Source organism: Malurus melanocephalus, unplaced genomic scaffold (assembly GCF_030028575.1).
Source record: "Malurus melanocephalus ecotype Western Australia unplaced genomic scaffold, MMel_1.1 scaffold_18, whole genome shotgun sequence".
NCBI lineage: Eukaryota > Metazoa > Chordata > Aves > Passeriformes > Maluridae > Malurus > Malurus melanocephalus.
In genome coordinates this window covers 2,073,661-2,087,876 of record NW_026623250.1, presented here as the reverse complement: position 1 = coordinate 2,087,876, position 14,216 = coordinate 2,073,661, and the positions used below count along the sequence as shown (strand labels likewise).

The 14,216-nt window shown below is 36.5% G+C and overlaps 1 protein-coding gene across 1 annotated transcript in view; it reads left to right on the top strand.

Annotated features, from left to right (window-relative positions):
• Positions 1 to 14,216, top strand: part of NDUFAF2 (NADH:ubiquinone oxidoreductase complex assembly factor 2) — a 56,394-nt gene that overhangs the window by 39,099 nt on the left and 3,079 nt on the right. The window contains exon 3 of the mRNA XM_057389650.1: positions 4,045 to 4,085. Coding sequence (XP_057245633.1) covers positions 4,045 to 4,085 — 41 coding nt within the window. The remainder of the gene's footprint in view (positions 1 to 4,044; positions 4,086 to 14,216) is intronic.

Genomic DNA, 14,216 nt, shown 5'->3' with positions numbered 1-14,216 from the left:
TAGGAAATGTCCAGCTTACTTGCAAAATTTCTTTTAGACGAAGCTGGAATTAAAATGAGTACATTCAGATAAAATTAGAAGCATCAGTTTTAAATGGAAGTAATGATTCATTTTGCCAAAGCTTTGGGGAGCAGGGAGGCATGTTTTGGTTGCACTCAGTACATACGTGTAACCTTCTCTGCCAGGTTTAAAACATCTTACTGACAATGGTGAAGGCATTTTGTTTTGTTAGCTTGGGGAATGTGAATGCCATGTAGAATTTTCTCCCATCTATAACCGTCACCTTTTAATTAAGTGTATGCCTGTGTTCCTATGTTCTTCAAATAAAATGTAATTAAGCACCCACCTGCTTTGTTTCCATCAACAAATACTTGACCAGGGTACAATTCTATTCAATAATTTTAACATGCATTCACCAAAGGTGTAATTCAGATCATAAAGAAAGGTGTGAGTGTTTTTTCTTTACTCAACTGTATACACTGATATATTTTCCAAAGAGAATACAAAATATCTAAACGTCAACATATTATTTACTTGAATTTTGTTAAAACTGTGCTAACTCAGTAGCAAATTGGTTATATTTTTGTGTACATTCATTCTTCCTTTACTGCATKAATTTTTCCTATGCCTGAGTTATGAGATGTTGATGCTTTTTTGAACTGYGTGTTGGGTGCTCAAAATTTTATTGATAACTTAAAAATTAAAAATTTGAAAGGCTTTTATAATTCTTCCTGTCTCAAAGAGAATAATGTGAAAATTGATGAGAGTTAAATATATTAGAGTCCTCCCATTCTTATTCCCAAAGATTAAGGGATGTCAGGTGAATTATTATTAAAATKTGTTACTTTTCAAAGGCTGATTAAACTCTCAGATGCTAAACTGCAGTATGCTAAAATGTACTGAATTCAGACGATGTTTTCTTTGCTTTTAATCTTGTATCTTGAGCTTTATGAAGAATATTTGAGAAGTGGATTTGCACAGAGAAATATGATAATATTAAACTCACTTCAATTTATGAATTTTAAAAGTTTTTAGTAATTTTCTTACTGTATTTCTCCCTCAACTACAAGGCAGTGAAATCTTTCATTAAATTATTACTTTCTTATGCAGTTCATTAGAGATATTAAAATTAATTTACTTGTAATAATTCAGAAAATAGTATCAACATTTATGTCAACAAGTTTTATGTACAGTTAAGCTGAAAAAGATTTGTGCTCCTTGCATTTATTAGGAAAAAAAGGAAGGTTGATAGCTCCTGTAAAACCATGCATTCAAGTGTTTTTTATAATTAGAAAGAAAAATAGCATGGTGTTAAAACTGTGTGCATTGTTTATATATTTAAATAGATACAATCTGATTTTGGGGTGTTTGATATGAGAAATCTTCCTAAATTAAGGTTTGTTCATTGCTTTTGAGTATTGGTATGCAGTTCAGTTAATGAATGAAAATGCATTGTGTAATGCTCCTTGCTTCACAGCTTCTCTTCACAGGACATTGTGTTACCCTTCATTGTTTTGTTTGCAGCTTGTTCAACGAGATAGATAGTTAAATGATAAAATCTTTTACTAGAAGTATTTCATTCATCTGAAAATCTTTAGTCAAATAACTGCTAGTTGCTCTTGAAAGAAAATCTATCTTCATGTTTGTATTTCAGCAGTACTTTCTAACTGCAGCTCAATTTTTGTAGGATTTCAAATTCTTTCTGTAGCAATCAGTAATTATAATCAACTGAAGTTAAAATGCAACTGGTGTTTTAAGAAAATTTTAAAAAAAGTGAATCAATTTTTACATGCTGAGAGCTGTGGGATTGAAAACTGGTACTATCCTGTGATAGRTCAGAAGCGAGGTATGTCAAGGTAGAAGATAATATTTTTTGAAAATAATCTTTAAATTTTCATGGTTTAAYGCTTTTTTATGATTTTTTTAAACTACTATTTTTCCTTTTTTTCTCCCACTGTGTATTTTATTGATTAGTATCTAGTATACATACGTCACTGTATCTGAAATCTCTACTATTTGTTTGCTGTTGCTAAATATGGATGAAGTTAATTTCTGTCTGGCGAAAAGGCTTTTGTGATAAGATTTTTTCATTTCGCATTGTTGAGCTTTTTACAAGGATGGTCTGCAAAAACTGCCATCTGAGAAGTGGCAGTCTCTGTTTGGTCTCTGATCTTGCCATATTTTGCAGTTTAAAATTCTTGTAGAGTTTGAATGTTCGTAAGTGCTACAGGTAAATKCAAAAAGTCCTATGGTTCTATGGATTTAATAGAAAGACACTTAATTGTATTTTTGAATTACCTTAATGGGCTGTTTTTCCTTTCCGCTGGCATAAAACTTGCAGAAAGGGTAATGTCTGTTCAGAGCTCAGTCCCTYCTACACAATGGCAAATTGGGGTCTATTCTTCGTTAGGAGCTCTGAGAAGAGCTGTCAGGGGCTGCTTTTAAGAAAGCTATTTAAAGGTAGGTATCTACAGGAATTGGTGTCTGGTAGATAAGAAGTATTATTTAATATTACCTTGCTTCATATCATTACAGATATTTTACCATTAACCTTTATCATTAACCAAGGCTGTTGGCTTTGCCATCCTGGGTAAATTCTGAGCTGTTGTAACATTTTGTCTCCCTTTGTACATATGTTAGTTGGAGGCTATTCTCTCTAAAATCAGTTCTGTACTGCTGCTGAAGCTGTGATGTTAGTGTTTCACCTTCTATGTAATTGCATTTTCAGAAGTGAGATGGTATTATGACTCTGTGAAGGTTTTAGTGTCTTAGACTTGTCTGACTCATTCCTTGGTTCCTCTCAAATTAAAATTTGGAATAGTTCCTTCTTAAGCATTTCTGGAACTTTATAGATAGCTACAGGTGAGGCCTGGAATTTGCCTGGGTTATAGGAAACATTATTTTCACTCCAATTTTCAAGGACAGTAACAAAAGTCTTAATTATCAAAACAAACCTGAAATAACATTTTGGTSCATCTCAGCACTTAGAGGTGGCTTTCCTTATGTTTTTCATTCTGTTCATTACTGGCTACTTGCATTCTGCTTTTAATTAATTTTAAAAATATGAACAGAAAAGAAAGACAAATATCTTTGAAGTATCCAATCAAGTGCCTACCAATTTTGTGGATTGAAAAGGCATGAAAAAATGCTATAGTAGTAAAATTTCTGAAGAGTGATGTCAGATATTTTCTCTAAATAATGTCTGTAATGGTGCTCTCTCTTTTAATTCATTRGCTGAACAAAACAAGACCTGTCAGCATCTGTGATGGGGTCTCTGGATTGCAGTCTTCCGACAGTCCTAGCTAACAGCAGTGTTAGTGATCAGAGGGGGCATACGTCTACAGATTTTGTTCATAAAACCTGACCCACTCTCAATTATCATTGCCACTGCTTTCATTTCTCCATTCCCCTGCTGTCTTTTCCGGCATGAATTGACTGAGATGAAGGSATCCTTCTCCCAGTCACACTACCTGCCCATCTGTGAAGTGGATAATCCCACAGAGCTACAGGATGTGCTTCAGTCCAGGCTCTGCAGTCCCTCAGTCAGGGTTGGGGTTGTACCTTTCATGCCCATAGAGGAATTCCACCTGGTAGTAACATAAACATGTTAAGAGTGCCCAAAGCATGTACAGTAATCCTTTTTCTTCTGAGTGGTCTTCTTCAGTGTGATTTTTCATCAGTCAGCYTGTCATTTTCTTAAGGTGTAGCTCAACTCTGTATTGCAAACTCAGCAATAAGCCTGTGCCATGAGCCTTGCATTCTAGGCTCTGTTTTGACATCCAAGGTGATACATAAACTGTGCCTGAGGTCTGCACATAGAGGTGACACTATCACCCGCCTCTTCCTTCTCTGAAGACTGAGCATTGAAACAGGAAATAGCATCTTGTGCCTGCATTTTGGGAAATGACATGGTTTGCCAGGTTGTAGCAAATTCTGTTGTGATTTTTTCATAATTATTTTCTTTCTGTTACAAATTTATAATAATTTTGAGTTTTAATACTGTTTGTGATTTTTGAAATAATCAGTTTGGTTTTTGTTTTGCAGCATGGATAAGAAAAAAGAGGGAAGATCCACCCACCATTGAGGTGAGATAAAACGTCTTTAGATTTTCAATTGTTGTAATGAAACTACCATAATTAATTTATAGTTAGACTCATCTGAGAAATAATCTGTCAGTTGTGTGGGAGAATTTAGTATATTCCTTGCTTAACTGATGAAAATGTACACTGACTAGATATCTAATACTTAGAAAAAGGTAAAATAAGTGGAAATAAAAACTCCATTTTTCTTCAGTCATTATCTGTGTGAATTCTTTTAAGATGATATACTTCACGTTCTTTAAGATGATCATAACCATTGAAGAGTCTCTTCAATTAAACAAATTCTGAAATTACTCCTATGACTTTTTATATTAATACAAGGCTTTTTCATGGTAGTTGACATTTAAATATGGTAACAAACGCCGCTTCCCATGGATTCATCAAAACACGAAGCTCAATTGCACTAGTATTTTACAGTGCTAATGCCATAGGGAAGTTAGAGCTATTCCTTTATCCTTAAAAGAAAGCAGAGAAGTGTCCCACAGTGTCTTTCATGCTGATGAGTTTGTAAAGAGTGGAACAAGTTTGACTGCTGCTTTGTGTATACAGACACATGCACACACATACATGGCTTGCCCAGGATTTCTGTTACAAGTTGCTCCGCACCAGCTAGGAATGAGAGAGAAGATAAGGCATGGTTTGCTGCTGAAGATTAAAAATGTTACCCACAGAGACAGATCCTTGACTTGCAACTGGAATAACTACATCAAGTTCAGTGAAGATATGTTGGTATCTCCAGCTGTTTGGTCACTGAGCTGTTCATTCTTCTGGAACATTCTACCTTGTGAAGAGTTGTCCTGATTGCCTGTGTGTTGAGATGGCCTGGGGATGCTTGTCAGCTAATGCTGACAAACTGTAATTCATCGACACAAGCTCCCACTCAACATACAGCTTTTGAACTAATTTTCTCTGCTCCTCTTTCACACTTGCCACTGAAGCTATATAGACAGTAAGGGCTATAATGCACCCATGAATGAAAGAAGTTKAAGTTATATTTATCCTTAAAGCAATTCAGGGAAGTACTAAATGTGGGTTTGTTTTTCTATTTTTTAAGCTTTTTTCCTTTCCCTGCCCAGTCTGATTACTTGTGCAGCATCATGGAAGTGATAGTGCAACAGTTGTTCCATSTCAGTTTGACCTAATTTTAATTAATTGTGGTTCATACCAACTGTATGCATACAACTCTTATTGTTGAAATTACCACTTAATGTGATACTTGAAGATGTGAGGTGTTGCATCTTTTATTCKGTCATTTCTGTGAGCCAAGCTGCTGTGATAGTTGCTCTGAGGTAAACCAGTGCAATCAGCCTCAGGTCTGGAATTGGTGCAATAAAATTCCTCCTGGTGCTAGAGATGTTGGTTCATTTTTGAAGTAGGGCACAAGAAGTCTCCACAGGTGAGAGAACTGTGGAACAATAGCATTCTAAATATTTTACCTTCCAGAAAAAAGGAATTTATGGAGAGTGAAAGATTGCTGGGACTAATGGTGTGTTCAGAGTTATAAGACTGCTTGTAGTTTCAGTTTCATGAGATAATAGATCTGAAAAATAATTTAGCATATAGTACTTTGTCTGCAGGGCTGTGCATTGACCTTATCAGAGAACAGAAATGATAAACTAGGAATTTGAAAATAGTTGCCTTTTCAAGTAATCTCTAAGTAGGTTTTTTTTCTGTGTTAGCAAAAGCAATTCAACTATTTGTTAAAAATTCTTGCCAATATTTTGAAAAGAGTGCTCCAGTCATATTTTAAATATGTGATAGTGAAGCTTAGTTTTTTTCTCTATTAGTGTAGGACACGAAGTATGATCTGCTTTTCTCCTAATTTGAAACTGCTATACCACAGACCCTTACACCACAATATTATTACAATTATAATAGTAGTGAAGTACATAKAGAATAGTATTTGGTCCCAATTTGTGGGACTTTGCAGTAGTGTTTTAGCTACATAAACTTTACTAGCTGCTATTCCATATTATATTCCCCTTTTGACAGTAAAGACAGTTTCGTAAACTGCTGTTTGACAGCTATGAAACAAGGGAATATTTGTGGCATGTTCCGTGTTGAAAGCCTGTATAACAAATCMGTTTTTTCATGTATATCTCATGAGACCAGACTATTTCCCAAATTTTGCATTTTTTATTTAATGACATTTTGCTGTCAATATAATATTGTGCAAACCCAAAAGTTCCTAAAGCATAACTTTCTGGAGCTGTGCCTATGTTCCTACTTTGCAGTCTGTAAAACTACTTTTTTGAATGGTTTCCTTTCTTTCMTTGGGCTTTGAAGTTTTCTTCTAGGGTACTGGTTAACAATTGGTTGCCTTTTGATTTTTTTACAGCTTGAAATATGCCAAGTCTCAACTCAGTTATGATAAGGGTGATAACTTGACAAATTAATGCAGGTCAAGTTGTTTCTTATATTCTGCTTAAACATACTCTGTTTCTATGGCAATTAGGGAATCCATCTTGAAATAGARTTCTAGATCATGCCTTCACTCTGTCTAAGTATGTGTGTGTGTGTACAGTACATATACTCCCTAATAACAGGTGAGAATCTGAGCTTGGCTATGTGTATTTTCACAGTCCTGTAGCATCTGTCATCTGTCCCTTTATATATGTCTTGAGTGTGCTCATATGTGGTTGGCTGAGGAAAATCATTACCTTTATTCCTGTGCAGTTCTAAATTATGTTTTAACCAGTTTAACAAGGTATGAATAACTTAGTTGACTAATACATTTCTTTATTATGTGCATAGGAAACTAGTTGTGTGTAGCAAATRTTTTGGTAAATAAGAAATGTGTCATTGTCTAGGGACCTTACAGTTTTAAATTAAAGAAGATGTTTAAAGGCTACTAATATTAAAACAATTTTAATCAAATGCTATTTTGTGGAAGCAGATTGGAAAATTTATCACTTYACGTGCATATTAGTTCACCTACTGAGCATTAATGTTATCAGAATTTATTAAGAGCAGTTATCTTGAGATATAGCTGTTGTTTTATGGAAAGGGTGTTCCATCCATGCAAACTGTATTTTTGAGAGGCTTTGCCTTCCATTCTTCAAGCAATAGTACAACTTCTATATGGCTCATCCAGAAGTTTGTAAGGTAAATGTAAATGTGTTATGTTGCATACGCTCCTACCTCCCAGCTTTTCTTCCGGCTACAGATTTCTCTACTGACTTTAAACATGCACTTTTATATTTTGAATTTTTCACGTATTGTTTGGGAAGGAAAGATGCTCATGGAAATTCGGGAAGAAACCTCCTCTCTTCAGGCCTTTCTGTCTCTAACTTCTGTTTGATCTTTTTGCTTATTTCAGAGGTCATCAGATATGTAGAGGCCTCCAAAGAATCCAGCTATCTATAACACAAGCTATCTGAATGTATTTAGGAATCTCACCTTTATTTTCTCCTGTAATAGTTCTTGTAGCTACGCACTCCTTCTGACAGTGTCCTGAGGTTCAAGGCTATCTAAGAAAATTGACATTAAGGCCATGTCTGTAGAATAGAGATAGAAATAAAGTTACAGACTTTCTTGGAGTGCCAGAAAACTAATGAGGAAACTGCAATTATGGCAAATGCTGACGGAAACTGGTATGGATAGAAACATAATTTATCCCTGAACCCCCCAATGTGGTATCGTGCAAGTGGCGGATGTGAACCTATGGTAACACATCTCTGTTAATRCAGAGATTTGTACCAGATAGCACTGGTGTTCCTTCCTCACATAGGGCTGCACCAATCTCTGTTTGAATTGAAACCTCTCTATTACTTTTAATAAATGTGTGTTCAGTACTTCATGGGAAGTATAGTAGAATTGCATGTTCCTTTAATTAGCATAAAAATCCTTAAAACAGTTTGAAATTGAAAACCACAGTAAATGACTGCTTTTCTCATGCAGTATGTACTTGTCACACAGTAATAAAATTCAGTGGTTTTTAAATTGCACAGTTGGATAGCAGGTGAAATGTTAAAAAAAGAAACTTTTTGTGAAGACGCCTCTATTCTTTCTAACTATTTCTAGCATTCCATAATTATCTGTTTTGACAAGCTCCTTGTCAAGAGAGGAAAAAACATACTTCAGTGAATTGTAATAAGCATAAGATTTCTTCCTCTCACCCCTTGAATAATTAGATTGAAATTAAATTCTATTTAGTTCCCACAGTGCGTAGCACTCTTCCCATTTGTTTGATCGTAAGTATTACATATTTGGGAGATGGTATGATCAAAACTACGTTCAGTCATGGAGATTAGTTGACACAGAATTCACATTCCTTTAAGGGGAATGGAATACAGTTTAAAAAAATGCTTTCTTTGACATTGTTGGGATTATGTGTTATAGTTTTGCCTCTGTCTGCTTTCAGATGCTTCAGTTGAGAACTTTTAAAATGAGAACACTGACATGGAGATTGCACATTCTTACATGGAGACTAGGGCTTAGCACATGAGTAATTTGCTCCTGAAGCCACCAAAAGCTGCACAGTATGACTTACAGCTTGAGGAAAAAAAATATTGGAAAAGTACAGGAATAAACATGTCTCTGAGCAAAATATTTCCCACCATTGTTGTCCAGAATCACAACCAAGATTTCAGACATGTTCAAATAACTTAGGTTGCATTAAATAGTACTTTGCATAGTAAATCGTGCATGATTCTAGACAGGATTATTACTCAGTGCAAAAGAGAGTAAAATTTAACAATATAAAGAACTGAGCTACAAAGACCTTAAATAGAAGGGAATAGTCATAGAAGTCAATTTTTTAAAAAAAAAAAAATGAGCACCTGCAGAAGCCACTATCRTTTAGACTTTTTCCTCTTGTCCATTTTAACTTTCTCTTCAAGTTTGAAACGTAAGTGCTTGTCAACCTCCGCAGAGGAGTATGGGGCACCAATTTGTCCCACTGCTTCCAGATTGCCTATGCTGTAGATTCCAAAGTGGCAGAGGAAAGAGCTGCTGCTGCTCTGCTGCTCCTATCCATGTGGGAGGGAGTGCATGGAGCACTGGCTCTGTCTCCTAATTCACAGACAGCACAGCTGAGCGGGGGTGGAGGGCAAAGTGAAGTGTACCAGGAAAAGGGCTGGTACAGATTACATCATATGTAGACTGAGGGGAAAGCAAGGACCAAACTGCGACTGAGTCACAGCTACAGTTCCTTGTTTGCTCTGTGGGATCAGGGCTATGCATTGCCCTTGTCTCAGGRCAGAGTGCAGTGGTGCCAGGCTAGTTTGTGTTTTTGCTGCTTCTACATGGTTTCATCTGTGATCTTGAATATGTGTGTAGTTCTGGACAAAAATCTTTCTATAAAAATAATTCAGGCACAAACCCCTGCTGTCTCCATGAGTTGATGATATGCTTTGCAGTCCAGCATCTCTTCCTTTTGCCTCTTGTTATCTGTTCTTGCCAAATGCATGTGTGTTACACTGTGACGCCCTAGAAACTATGTCAGCTCATGCCAAAGATTATGCAGTTTATTAGTAATACTACAGTATTTCAGTGATAATTAGCACTGTTTCTCTGTAGGCTTAATTCAAACAAAAATTACTGTAAGTTAGAATTTGTATTAAACTGATTTAGCTTGATAGTAAATGTAGCATTAACACTGCACTAAAAACTCAATGTTGCAACTGATCAGAGATTTGCTCAAAAAGAGAACCTACATAAAGCAAATCTTATGCTGATTTGATTAACATTGTTTGTTGATTGACCAAAGATGTTTAATATATGTTCTTTACAAAATTAACAGTCAGTTGAGTCAGTGTTTGATTTAAGGAAGTATTTTAGTTAATCCAGATAAGTCTTTCAAGTTCAAAGTGCTCCTCTGCTTTTGCYATGCAGTGACAGCCTTTCATTTACCACATTATTTCTTATTCCCAAGCTGGTAATGCTGAGCTCATGTTCAGTTGCTGATCAAGACCTGCCCTGGATCAGAACATTCAGTGCTTCCCAAAGATGAGGTCCTCTCTCTGCCTCCTACTCTTGAAATGTGATGTAATGGCCAATTACTTAATCTTGCCTATTTAACTTGTCAGACTGGAAAATGGAGTTTGTTAACTAGTTTGATGATACTCTCAAAAATGATGATTCAACTGAACTTCTAGCATTTRTCAGATTTTTAGTTAATCTTAAAATGAAGAAAAATTCTGACATGTTAAATTGTCTTACGGCAATCAACTTTGTTAACACTGTCCCAAAAAMATTTTTTGTACTCCATTAGTTATTTTTTAAAATTTTGTCAACTTGTAGGTATGAGTTTTTAACAGCAGAGTTCGAAGTCCAAATTCAATCATGATTAAATAGGAAATATTCAAAGTAGACACAAAATGCAAGTATTCTATGAATGTACGCTGTCTGCAGCTCAAAGAGCAGTTCGAAATAATCTGTCCAGATGTTTCTCAGTTCTGGCATCAAACAGTAACTAGCTAACCCTGTTTAAATCAAGAGAAATCRTGAGTATTTCAACATATGTAAATAAAGATAACTTGGGAAGTTGAAATAATTTCTAAGACAAAATAAAGAACCTATTTATTTCTAATTAAATCAAAATACAAACCCATCTGAAATGAAATGTGACATTTTCTTAAAATTAATAATAAATAAACCCCTTGTAATTAAAGGGTTAGTTGAGGGTCTTTAGAAAACCTTCTGGAAAGTGCCAATCTGTTRAAATAACTTTTAAAGCATCCCCCTTAGGCATGTGCATTGCTACTGCATATCTAGCCACCTTAGAGCTCCAGTCACAGCTTTGCACTCAGGAGTTTGAAAATGCTCAGAKCTGGTGTAACTGGTGGATGGCCTGAGGGCCGAGGGGGAAACAGTGAAGGAGTAAGAGTAGAGCAGGAGTGGTTCCTTGGGTTATGGGCTTCAGGAGGTGCTGCAGGGTAGAAAGGGCTCCATACAGCCATTTGCCTGTGGAGACAACTAGCAAGAAGTGTTCAACAAAATCTTGTTACTACTGAGACAATAGTGAAGGAATGAGTGCATCTAGAGGATCCTCTTTTGTATCCTGACATTTTTCTCGCAGGAGGAACTGATTTTATTCATTCTGTAAGGCTACTAGTTTATTCAGGAAGGGGAAAGAAGTGACAATATGGGAATCTTTTAATAGCAAAAGAATATTGGATTCCAAATATTGACCCTACCAAGCGGGTCTTCCAGTACAGTCTGGTAGGCATCTAAAATCATTGGTGTAGTAKTTTCTTCTTGTGTGGAGTGGAGGTGGATACAGTTTCTAAGTGGCAGAGGATACTTTGTGATACAACTCAGCTGCCAGAGTTACGTGAGAGCTTTGAAATATACATTGTTTGAAACAGAAGTGAAAATTTCATGCCATGTCAGGAAACACAGCCTGATGCCTCTTGCGGAAACACCCTTGGAAGACAGCAACATGTCTTGAGCTCTGTTGCTCCTGTGAGCAGGCCATCTTTCCGTCTTTGATCATGCATCTGTTACCAATACTAAGATGTCAGATTATACAGAAGTCAGCAGTTTCTGGATGAAAAGCAGCTGCCTCAAACTCCACGAAGGGCTACTTTGGTATTTCCTTAATAATAATGTTCTTCAAGAAAACCTTAGACATCACTTTCTTAAACTCTGCCTTTGTAAGGAAGGAAGACATGCAGCTCCAAACATTAGAAGCATTAAAAACCTCATACAAGTTAGAATAATCACCAAAGCTGGACAACCTGCAGTGAGTAAAATGTCTTGTTTTCCTTTCCCCCTAAAAATAAACTGCAGAACATGTAGTTGGACTGAGGTCTTGGCATATCATGTGTATTCTGTTCCACATGCTGGAAGCTAATACACTTCAAAGTGAACATCTGCATATAGGGATTTCAAATTTGAACTGCTTTCAAATGTGACTGGATGTCTTGAGGCATTTTTCCTCTTTTAGTTTTGCAGCATAACCCCAGTTCTTAGATTTCTTTTTTAATAAAAATGTTGAAGCACATTTATACTCTTGAGATGCCCTGTACTTCCTGAGAACTGCTAGTTAGAAGGGCTTATATAATTYATTTCTGCAAAAGAGGGTGTTGGAAGAACAAGCTAATCCTTAGAAAACTGCAGCTATCAGGTAGATACTATGTTCTCTGTGTTGGGTAGAAATATTTTRTATTTCCCTAAAAGGTCAGAGCACACTACACGTTCACATCTGTATATTTTAGCAGAGAACTTATTGAGGGGTAATTTATTGTGAAGATAGCATCTTATGCAATACTGTGATTCATCTTGGGGAAGAAAAGTGTTCTGAACCTGACAGTGTAACTTTAAAAACAAAACAATCAAAGAAAAAAAAAACTAACTAACTAACTTTTTATAGCAAATTAGGGAGGAAAGGATTGAGCAGTGGAGTCTCAAAGTGATAATCTATTTGACACAATTTTTCTAACATGCCAATTGACTCAGTATTTCCAATTTGTATTTTCTCTAATTTGAGCCCAGCAATCCAGCGATTTCAGTGTATGTGTTAGTGGCATGAATTTAATTCCAAAACTGGATGTGTACAGATACTTTATAATTGAAAAATGTTTGTTCTGGTGTGGATTGTATAGAAAATTCTAAGTAAGTCACTTCAGTTTGGAGKTTTTTTCTACATTTGCTAATAAGAATAATTTATTTTTTTTTTAAGATCCACTTTTTTATTTTACTATATCACAACCATGCTTTGTCTATAGAAGGCTGATTAAAAGAGCCTTAATTGAGTCTGAAATCCTGTGAGCAAGTATATATCAATATTTGAAATGGACTTGGAACATTTGGAATTTAGCTACAGGTGCTCTTACCTGACTAAGATAATTTTATGTTGAAGTAATCACCTGAAGAAATTTAAAATTAGTAATAGCTGTTCACAGTAAGAAAATTACGTTTGTGTTTTAACAAATCATTTCCCATTGTTTTAGCAGAAATGCAGTCWTCAGTTATCACAGAGGTATTTGACCTTGTTTCTTAGTAGAGGTTTAATGCAAGCACCATAGGAGTAATCCCCTTGAAATCAGTAAGGTCATGGTGCATTTACATAGGCATGTAGTAAACAAGGATAAARTTGAAAGATGCCACAAAGAGGTTTTGCTACACCGACTGTTGAAAATTTGATCTTGTTATGCTTGGGAATATTTCTATTTGAGTATGAGAGAATTTTCACCCCTCTTCTGTTTGCAAGGTTGTCTGTGTACTGTATGTGTATTTACATTCAATATTCATATGCAAAGGCTTCTGCTTCTGCTCTGTGTTTCTGTGAATTTAAGTACAGAACCAAGTAAGAACTAAGAAGAAGGGGTTACTTTCCATGGTACTTCTAAGATGAGGTGTATTTGGTTTGTCTGGCCAGGTTTTGGTAGTGGAGCAGCTACAGAGGTGGCTTCTGTGTGAAGCTGCCAGAAGCTTCCTCCATGTCTGGCAGAGGCAGTCCCAGCCAGGCCCAGGATGGAAGTGCCACTGGTCAAGACTGAGCCCATCAGAAATAGTGGTAATGCCTCTCTGATGGCACATTTAAGAAGACTTAAAAAAGGTTTTGTAGAGTTGCAATTGTGCACAGAGAAGAGCAGGGTGACAATATGTTACAGGAACAACTCTGCAGACACCAAGGTCAGTGCACAAAGAGGGCAGGAGGTGCTCCAGGCACCAGAGCTGAGATTCTCGTGCAGCCCATGGTCCAGCCCATGGTCCAGCCCATGGTGAGGCAGCTGTGCCCCTGAGCCCAGGGAGATCTCTGGAGGTGCAGAAATCCACCTGCAGCCCGTGAAGGAGCCCACGCTGAAACAGGTGGATGCCTGAGAGGGGTCTTCTTCTCACAGAGAAGTGTTCTGGTGTAGATTTTCTTTAACTCTTCCATACACTTGTTATCTGGAGAAATAATTCAGCTGTTCATTTTGGAGGCCATCTCTATCCACATGGATGACTGGAAAGTGATCACGAGTAGTCAGCACGGATTCACTGAAGATGAATCATGCTTGACCAACCTGATTGATTTCTCTGATGAAATAACTCCCTGGATGGAGGAGGGAAGAGCACTGGAACCTTGACTTCAGCAAAACTTTTGACACTGTCTCTCACAACATCCTTGTAGGAAAACTCAGGAGGTGTGGACTGGATGAGTGGACAGTGAGGTGACTTGAGAAC